At 37.1% G+C, this 10480-nt stretch overlaps 1 protein-coding gene across 1 annotated transcript in view; it reads left to right on the top strand.

Moving 5' to 3' along the window:
- LOC110464130 (zinc finger C3H1 domain-containing protein-like) overlaps positions 1-10480 on the top strand; it is an 86578-nt gene that overhangs the window by 11754 nt on the left and 64344 nt on the right. Inside the window, 7 exon segments of the mRNA XM_021519194.1 lie at positions 900-1178; positions 1850-2002; positions 2403-2546; positions 3434-3522; positions 3771-3945; positions 7326-7505; positions 9225-9701. Of these exon segments, the coding sequence (XP_021374869.1) occupies positions 900-1178; positions 1850-2002; positions 2403-2546; positions 3434-3522; positions 3771-3945; positions 7326-7505; positions 9225-9701 (1497 nt within the window).

The following is a 10480-nucleotide window of genomic DNA, read 5'->3' as shown; positions in this document are numbered from 1 at the left end:
AATCATGGGGGCTATAACCTCTAGTGTTGGTGGACTTCAGAATCATGGGGGCTATAACCTCTAGTGTTGGTGGACTTCAGAATCAATCATGGGGGCTATAACCTCTAGTGTTGGTGGACTTCAGAATCATGGGGGCTATAACCTCTAGTGTTGGTGGACTTCAGAATCAATCATGGGGGCTATAACCTCTAGTGTTGGTGGACTTCAGAATCATGGGGGCTATAACCTCTAGTGTTGGTGGACTTCAGAATCATGGGGGCTATAACCTCTAGTGTTGGTGGACTATGAAGGCCAGTAAATTGGACTTGTCACTAGGACGATTGGGCATCATAACAGGAAGACCCAGACATTTTCTCTGTGTCAGTTTTATTGTAGAATGTGAGCATATCTTTTTGTGAAAATGATGTAATCTAATTGTTTAAAATTATTATTTTTAATTTTCTGAAGAAAAAACCCCAACAAAGATTGTNTTTTTTAAAAAAAAAAAAAAAAAATCTGAAGAAAAAACCCAATATGACAAAGATTATTATGTGATAAAATAAACTAAACTTAGCAATATATTTCATCTTTTTTTTTTGTACGGGAGACAATTTGAATAATAATAATAGTTGTGGCTTTGGAAAATTTGAAAAGTAGTTTCATAAAAAGAATTAATGCTACTATGTACCACTAGTCACAGAACTTGTAGCAGGCTTATATCTGGTGTAGTCAATGCTCAATCAGCTGCAGATATGTCACTACCACTATATGTCCACTCCAAGTTATGCTCAGAGTCATTGAATATTCCATTAACATAATATTACATGAGAAAATTACTTAGCTTGAGGTGAAAGTGATAACAGATTCTAAATTTTGAAGCATAATATCTTTAATACATTTTGGTGTATTTTTGTCGACAGACACAACCCATGGACATGCAAAGTAACCTGTTGCTAGACACAGAAAACATCTGGGATTTAGCGGTAGGCTATCCTACGTTGATGCCTTACCCCAACTCTGATCCTGNCCCACTAGAACCCCCTCCTGATATGGCTCCTCCCCCTCCCCCAAAACACATGCCAGAAGATGAAGACGAGGAAGTCTTTGGAGATGAAGCTGCCATGTTGCGGGCTGAGCTGTTGAGGTCGATGGCAGTCAAAAGGAAGGAACAAAAGGAGAGAGACAAAGTGAAAGAGGAGGTATGTTGAGTAGCTGAGTGCTTACCTGAGTAATTGTCTTGTTAACTGAGGTACTGTGTGTTAAACCTAATCAATACATGTCCCTCTATCTCTAGATGGTTCATCTCCATTAGTACAGTTATTGTGTGTCTGATGACGGCCAAAATATTGTAGAACAATTAGGAATTAAAATGTATGTTTTCAACATTTATGATGGTACGTAACACAGTTCCGTTCCTATTCTTTGAGAGTGCCTGAAGTAATATTTAGGAACAGAACTGTGTTGCATATTTCCATTATAAAAAGGAAAAGATTGCGTTTCATTCTTTATATATTTGCATTCAAAATAATCTTTTTTGTTGGTTTCTTCGATTCATGAAATTTTAACTGATTAATTTAATCTTTTTCAATGATTTCTTCAATTCATGATTCTTTTTAAACTGTCATACTTAATCTTTTTAGATGGTTTCTTCCATTCGTTCTGTTTTGCATGCAATACCTCTTGCGGTTATTGGTTTATATAATAACATTTTTGGTTGGTGGATTTATCTTAGAGCTGTACAAAGGAAATACAAATACTGTGATGTAGCAAGCAGTGTCCTAATTAAATGTCATACTGCTAGTTATATCAGATATCTATCATTGATTAATCTTAATATTGTGTATTTAATTTTGATGTCTTGAATTTTTAGATAAAATCGGAGGAAGTATCTCCTGTGTCCTCGCGTAGTATATCTCCTGCTCCTCTCCCCAAATCAGCCTCTGTACACAACATACAACTCAACAAATTAATAGTTATGGCAAAAAGAAGAAAGAAACTTCCTGAATTGGTAACGATGGCTCAGGTAAATAAAGACATGTCTTTATTTTTTCAGTAAAACTCCTTGACAACAGAAACTGAACAATTTGAAATAGTCTTGTTTGTGATAGATATATGGTTAGGAGCATGCATTAATTTGTGTAATGTTTCAGTACTGTGGAGTATCATCTTAATACTCTGGACGCTGCTTACATGTAATGATGAGCTTTTCAGTTCAATAGAACAGGAATAATCAGCTGATCTTAACAGACCAGAAAACAAGGTTTGAGATATATCATTCTAGATTAACAAGGTTCTACTATAATCTGTTCAGCAATGTTTAATATCTTTAAAATCAATTTCTAAACAATTATAAAAGTTCAGTTTAAAAAAGAAATTGATAATGCTGCCTCGATGACTACATGATAATAACATTTATCCATCAGGTTCCTATACAAGCTCCTGTGGTCATTAACTTAAATGAGGATTCCACTGATGAGGAGGAGGACGTCCCCACCCCTGTTAGGGGGGTACAGGGCCTACTAGGGGGACTGGATTCATTCCTTAATGAGGCTAGGATGTCTGTAGATGTAAGTCATGTATACATAATTCAGGGCCTGCTGAGAGGGCATGATTCATTTAATTAGCTAGAAAGTGTACGTAAGTCGTGTATACATGAATCAGGGCCTGCTGATGAGGCATTATTCATTCAACTAGCTTGAAAGTCTTGATGCAAGTTATTTAAACATTGTCCAGGGCCTGCACAGAGGGCATGATTCATTCAACTAGCTTGAAAATCTTGATTTAAGTCATGTATACATGGTTCAGGACCTGCTGATAAGGCATTATTCATTCAGCTAGCTTGGAAGTCTTGATGCAAGTCATTTATACATAGTCCAGGGCATTATTCATTGAACTAGCTAGAACATCTTTAAGTAAGTCATGCATGCATGGTTCAGGACCTGCTGAGAGGGCATTCAACTAGCTTGGAAGTCTTGATGTAAGTTATTTATACATGGTCCATGGCCTGCTAAGAGGGCTTGGTTCAGGATGTCTAGATAACATGGCTCAGGACTTGCTAAAGGGGCTTGATTTGTACCTCAATAAGACATTACTGTCTGGAGTTGAGTGTATATGGTTGAGAGCCTGCTAGAAGACAACTTTTTAAATATACTCCTGTATACCAGCGTAGTTTCAGGGAAATTTCACTGCAGTTTAATTTTTGCCTTTGCCCTAACCGCAGTGAGGGCTAATATATTATCATGGTTAAACAGTTGTAAGTGATATGATAAACATAATAATCAAATGTGAAGGGTGAAATAACAGTTGGTAAAAAATGGATTTTATTGGCATAGGTTGAAAGACTGGGGAAAAGTTTCCCAGTATACAGTAGTAGTTTAAACCCAGGCCTGATGTACTATAGATTAATTATGTGATTCTAGTGACACAGTTCAGCATACAAACCTTTCTGTTTTAGAGTAATCAGAACAATGAGAGTGCTGCAAAACACGCTGATACTGAAGAAATGGAAATCCGCAAATATGAAGAGGAGATGAATAAACAGAGGTGCTTAGAGGCTTTGTTTCGTGGTTAACCGACCTTGTCAACACTATTTATTGATGATTTACCAGGATTATCAGAGCTGTAACATCTAGAAGCCTGTATAACTAAGTTGACAAAGGGTGGTTGTGATGACTGTCTGAGATTTTACACTAGTTACAATAAGATTATAAACGATTTGTAGAGTGCCCAATTAATTTTCAATTGATGTGCTGTTCACTATTTATAGATATGAATTGTGTTTGCCTTTGCAGGATCAGCATTCTACAGGAGCAGGCTATTTTCAAGGGGTTGCTAAGTAAGGCTTCAAAGTACCACAAGAATACCAAACTCGCCCAAGACAATGTCCTCAAACTCAAGGAACAACTTGTGGCTGCTGAGAAAGTGGCTGGTGCTAATAGGGAACAGTTTGAGAAAGTCCGTAAACATGTAAGTGATGATAAAAACATATTAGTTCACATTTTCTGTAAACGGCAGACTTTTATTTTCTAGTTTCAATGTGTCTTTGCTATAAGTGTGTGAGATCATTTTCTTCATGAGAGAGTAAAAATAAATGATTTCCTTATCAAACTTTAAACTAAAATGATCAAGGTTTCAGGTGCACTTTATAAGTATCGGATCATATTTAATTTGGATGTGCAAGTTCAAAAATTTCAAGTGAATTTAAAAATAAAAATTGCAGTTTTCAGAATGCTTTTGAGATGTTGCCCTGTGTGGACTATCTGTTCTAGTCATTGCCCTAATGAAGCACTGACATTTACTAGTCCACTGGGTAGTGAGTATTGGGGTATAACAAGTGAATTACATGTCCAGTGATCACCATCACAGACGAACATCTCGATAAAGTATTCTGAACACAGAGGAACATCTCTATAAAGTATTCTGAACACAGAGGAACGTCTCGATAAAGTATTCTGAACACAGAGGAACATCTCTAAAAAGTATTCTGAACACAGAGGAACATCTCTATCAAGTAGTCTGAACACAGAGGAACATCTCTTATAAAGTAGTCTGAACACAGAGGAACATCTCGATAAAGTAGTCTGAACACAGAGGAACGTCTCTATAAAGTATTCTGAACACAGAGGAACATCTCTCAAAAGTATTCTGAACACAGAGGAACTTCTCTATAAAGTATTCTGAGCAGAGAGGAACATCTCTTATATAGTAGTCTGAACACAGATGAACATCTCTATAAAGTATTCGGAACACAGAGGAACATCTCGATAAAGTATTCTGAACACAGAGGAATGTCTCTATAAAGTATTCTGAACACAGAGGAACATCTCTATAAAGTATTCTGAACACAGGGGAACATCTCTATAAAGTATTCTGAACACAGAGGAACATCTCTTATAAAGTAGTCTGAACACAGAGGAACATCTCTTATAAAGGATTCTGAACACAGAGGAACATCTCTATAAAGTAGCCTGAACACAGAGGAACATCTCGATAAAGTATTCTGAACACAGAGGAATGTCTCTATAAAGTATTCTGCACACAGAGGAACATCTCTATAAAGTATTCTGAACACAGAGAAACATCTCTATAAAGTATTCTGAACACAGAGGAACATCTCAATAAAGTATTCTGAACACAGAGGAACATCTCTATATAGTATTCTGAACACAGAGGAAAATCTCTATAAAGTATTCTGTACACAGAGGAACATCTCGATAAAGTATTCTGAACACAGAGGAATGTCTCTATAAAGTATTCTGAACACAGAGGAACATCGCTATAAAGTAGTCTGAACACAGAGGAACATCTCGATAAAGTATTCTGAACACAGAGGAATGTCTCTATAAAGTATTCTGCACACAGAGGAACATCTCTATAAAGTATTCTGAACACAGAGAAACATCTCTATAAAGTAGTCTGAACACAGAGGACCATCTCTATAAAGTATTCTGAACACAGGGGAACATCTCTATCAAGTATTCTGAACACAGAGCAACATCTCTATCAAGTATTCTGAACACAGAGGAACCTCTCTATCAAGTATTCTGAACACAGAGGAACATCTCTTATAAAGTATTCTGAACACAGAGGAACATCTCTATCAAGTAGTCTGAACACAGAGGAACATCTCTTATAAAGTAGTCTGAACACAGAGGAATATCTCTATAAAGTAGTCTGAACACAGAGGAACATCTCCTATAAAGTATTCTGAACACAGAGGAACATCTCAATAAAGTATTCTGAACACAGAGGAACATCTCTATAATGTATTCTGAACACAGAGGAACATCTCTATAAAGTAGTCTGAACACAGATGAACATCTCTATAAAGTATTCTGAACACAGAGGAACGTCTCTATAAAGTAATCTGAACACAGAGGAACATCTCTATAAAGTAGTCTTAACACAGATGAACATCTCTATAAAGTATTCTGAACACAGAGGAACGTCTCTATAAAGTAATCTGAACACAGAGGAACATCTCTATAAAGTAGTCTGAACACAGAGGACCATCTCTATAAAGTATTCTGAACACAGGGGAACATCTCTATAAAGTATTCTGAACACAGGGGAACATCTCTATAAAGTATTCTGAACACAGAGAAACATCTCTATAAAGTAGTCTGAACACAGAGGACCATCTCTATAAAGTATTCTGAACACAGGGGAACATCTCTATAAAGTATTCTGAACACAGAGGAATATCTCTATAAAGTATTCTGAACACAGAGGAACATCTCAATAAAGTATTCTGAACACAGAGGAACATCTCTATAATGTATTCTGAAAACAGAGGAACATCTCTATAAAGTATTCTGAACACAGAGAAACATCTCTATAAAGTAGTCTGAACACAGAGGACCATCTCTATAAAGTATTCTGAACACAGGGGAACATCTCTATCAAGTATTCTGAACACAGAGCAACATCTCTATCAAGTATTCTGAACACAGAGGAACCTCTCTATCAAGTATTCTGAACACAGAGGAACATCTCTATCAAGTAGTCTGAACACAGAGGAACATCTCTTATAAAGTAGTCTGAACTCAGAGGAACATCTCTATAAAGTAGTCTGAACACAGAGGACCATCTCTATAAAGTATTCTGAACACAGGGGAACATCTCTATCAAGTATTCTGAACACAGAGGAACCTCTCTATCAAGTATTCTGAACACAGAGGAACATCTCTATAATGTATTCTGAAAACAGAGGAACATCTCTATAAAGTATTCTGAACACAGAGAAACATCTCTATAAAGTATTCTGAACACAGAGGAATAGCTCTATAAAGTATTCTGAACACAGAGGAATATCTCTATAAAGTATTCTGAACACAGAGGAACATCGCTATAAAGTAGTCTGAACACAGAGGAACATCTCTTATAAAGTATTCTGAACACAGAGGAACATCTCTATAATGTATTCTGAAAACAGAGGAACATCTCTATAAAGTATTCTGAACACAGGGGAACATCTCTATCAAGTATTCTGAACACAGAGGAACCTCTCTATCAAGTATTCTGAACACAGAGGAACATCTCTATCAAGTATTCTGAACACAGAGGAACATCTCTGTAAAGTATTCTGAAAACTGCAATCTGTGTCTTCCTTAAAATCTCAATTAAAACCTTTTTAAATTGCTTCTTTAAATATTGCTGATGTTGAACCAATGATCTTATAAATTTAATACATTATTGTTTGATTGATTAATTGTAGTTCCTAGTTATTCTCTCATATAGATAATAATGGTTTGTGCAAAAGACTAATGTATTCATATTTACACCAGCAGTGTTGTTGTTTGAAATATCGTGGCTCATTCTTGATCCTAATACTGAGTTTTTTACAGGCGCGTACGTTCAGAGCCAATATCTATAAGAAGCAGGAGGCCTTTAAGCAGCTGGAACAGAAGGTGTTACACATTGGACAGACAGTGTTCGGGGCCTCGTATAAACCCCGCACTGTAGTGGCTGTGAAGGCCTCGGAGAAAAACAAGGTGGACAACATCTCCGTCACTCTGGTCAATGAGGTACAGTTATAGAAGGGTTAATAAAATCATTTGTTGGTGATTTGTGGGGGTTTTCCAGGAGGTATATGGCATAGAACTATATTTCTGGATTTTAGGACCACCCATAGAAGCAATATATTTCTGTTAATTCGTATATTCAAGTCTTGTTGCATCATCCAAATTATGTATATATATATATTGCATCAATGTCGATTCCAAATGATGTATTATAACTCTGATCGTGTTTTGTTTTAAAATTACCGAAAAGCTTTACATGCACCTGACTTTCACCATTTTATAAAATGATGACTTTTCATCTGTAAACTGAGTCCAAATCAGAGGCCACAAACACCTACATTTCCATATATCATCAATTGCGCACTACCTATAAGGGGAAAAGTTGACCGACACGTGGTCATTGACATTTGGGTAATCATATACTCAGTCAGTTTCATCGTGATTAATACGTCAGTTTATTGCAGAACGAGACGATTTTTGAATGTTAAATCTCTTATATTCAAGTAAATTTCCCTGTTACGGTCCCTAACCCATTCAACTGAAAAGCTTGCCGTGTGGAACAGGTATGCGGGTCTGCAGCTGGCTAAGCCGCAGACCTGTTCAACACTCCAAGCTTTCCAGTCCGCCATCCTCTTTTGAAAGCCCTGTATGTAATGTAAGTGTTATCTCCCCTTAACCATTTGAGACAGTCCCGATCATGAAGTGAGCGTTTCCCGACATTGAAATAAGAAAAAAGACAGAACATGAAATAAAAAAAGACAAACACATGCTATCTGCCCAGATTAGCTGTAGGTTTAAAGTACTGCAACAATGCCAGAGATGTTATTTAAAATGAAGGATAATAATAGACCATGAACAGAAGTGATTTTCTCCAGATCAGCATGTGGTACAGAAGCTTTCTTTTGCTCGCACCAACCATGCACAGAAGTTCTATATCTTGCCGTCCGGGGGTAGGGGTATGTTTTAATGGAATAGCCCTTATGTGTATAATAAGAATACGGGCAGATTAGTCGAGTGGTTAACACTCCGGCCTTCCACAAAGGCGTCCGGTGTTCGATTCCCGAAGTCGTTGTATGCATGGATATACAGAGAAAGTGTTTTTCTCCTGTCCACACAACTCCAACAACCCTGGTGGAGTATACATTGGTCTGGGGTGGATGTTGCGGTATCTGTGCTGTAGCATTATAGTGAGGTGGCACTATAAATCATGCCATTGGAAGCACGGCCCCACTACAAACAGAACACATATCTCCAGCACACATGCAGGCATACACACATATGGAGATATAAGCCAGGTGGGATAGGAATAGTAGTTAGCACCTGACAGGGCAGCTCCTGCGAATTCCTCAAAATTGTATTGATTAATGTATATGCTAATTGTACTGTAAAGCGCTTTAGAATGGCTTATGTTAGCTAGATAGGGTGCTATATCAAATATTGTATATTATTATTATATTAAATATATTCAACTATGCATAAGTTGGGCATAAGACATAAAATATTTCTCATTCAACAAAAAAGACATGCAAAGGTTATATTGTCCACTATTATATATGATGATTTATAAATGGAGATATTTTACACTATTATAAGGTAAATTCATGTAACAGTTCATGAACACGAATGTTAGTTAAATTTGTTGAATCCAAATGTGAGACAAATATTTGGTTAAATCAAGCAAAATATTTTCATTTCCAATTTCTTTTTTCGTTTTTGTTACAGAAAGCAGCTAAGAAAACTTTGAAGGGTAAAGAAAACAAGAACATACCTGTGGAGAGTGAAGAAAAGGAAAGGTTACAACGACTAGCAGAGGAATATGCCAAGAAAATACAGATACTGAAACTGGCCCAAGCAAGGAAGGCTGAGGCTGAGACTGCGGCTGCGCTAAAAGCAGCCATCGCTGCACAGAACCAAAAGAAGAGTGCAATACCTAGGATAGAGAAGATTGAAATAGACATTACTGAAAGTCCGTCGGAGAGTGAAGCCGAGGAAAGACCTAACAAACGACGCCGGTCACTGATGGAATTAAATACCAGCACAAAACCTAATCTGTCGCCCCAGAACAGTGATGGTCAGAGAAAATTGTCCCAGAGTGACTCAGAGGTCAAGCAGGAGTCGTCTGGCATTATCTGTGATAACAAAGGCAGCGTCTTCTCTCTACCTGGTGCTCAACGAATCAAACGACTCCTAAAACTGCAGGTAAAGAAATAATTACTGGTCTTCACTGTTTAAGATGAAAACAGCTCATTATCTTCTGATCATTGTAAGTCAAGGCAAATATCCCGCAGAATACAGCCTTAATTTTCTTATAGTAAATATAAAGTAATTTTGTAGAAGATTAGTGGCATCATATTGCAAACACGAAAACCTTCATTCGTACAAAAATCACCAGGACATATGCCCCTATATAACCATACACATCATATTATAGACCTGACTAGGACATAGGCCCCTATATAACCATATACATCATATTATAAACCTGACCAGGAAATATGTCCCTATATAACCATACACATCATATTGTAGACCTGACCAGGACATAGGCCCCTATATAACCATATACATCATATTATAAACCTGACCAGGACATATGTCCCTATATAACCATACACATCATATTATAGACCTGACTAGGACATAGGCCCCTATATAACCATACACATCATATTATAGACCTGACCAGGACAAAGGCCCCTATATAACCATACACATCATATTATAGACCTGATCAGGACATAGGCCCCTATATAACCATACACATCATATTATAGACCTGACCTGGACATAGGCCCCTATATAACCATACACATCATATTATAGAACTGACCAGGACAAAGGCCCCTATACAACCATACACATTATATTATAGACCTGACCAGGACAAAGGCCCCTATATAATCATACACATCATATTATAGACCTGACCAGGACATAGGCCCCTATATAACCATACACATCATATTATAGACCTGACC

This window comes from Mizuhopecten yessoensis, unplaced genomic scaffold, assembly GCF_002113885.1.
Source record: "Mizuhopecten yessoensis strain PY_sf001 unplaced genomic scaffold, ASM211388v2 scaffold10963, whole genome shotgun sequence".
NCBI lineage: Eukaryota > Metazoa > Mollusca > Bivalvia > Pectinida > Pectinidae > Mizuhopecten > Mizuhopecten yessoensis.
The sequence above is the reverse complement of the archived record's forward strand: the minus strand, read 5'-3'. Positions and strand labels throughout refer to the sequence as shown.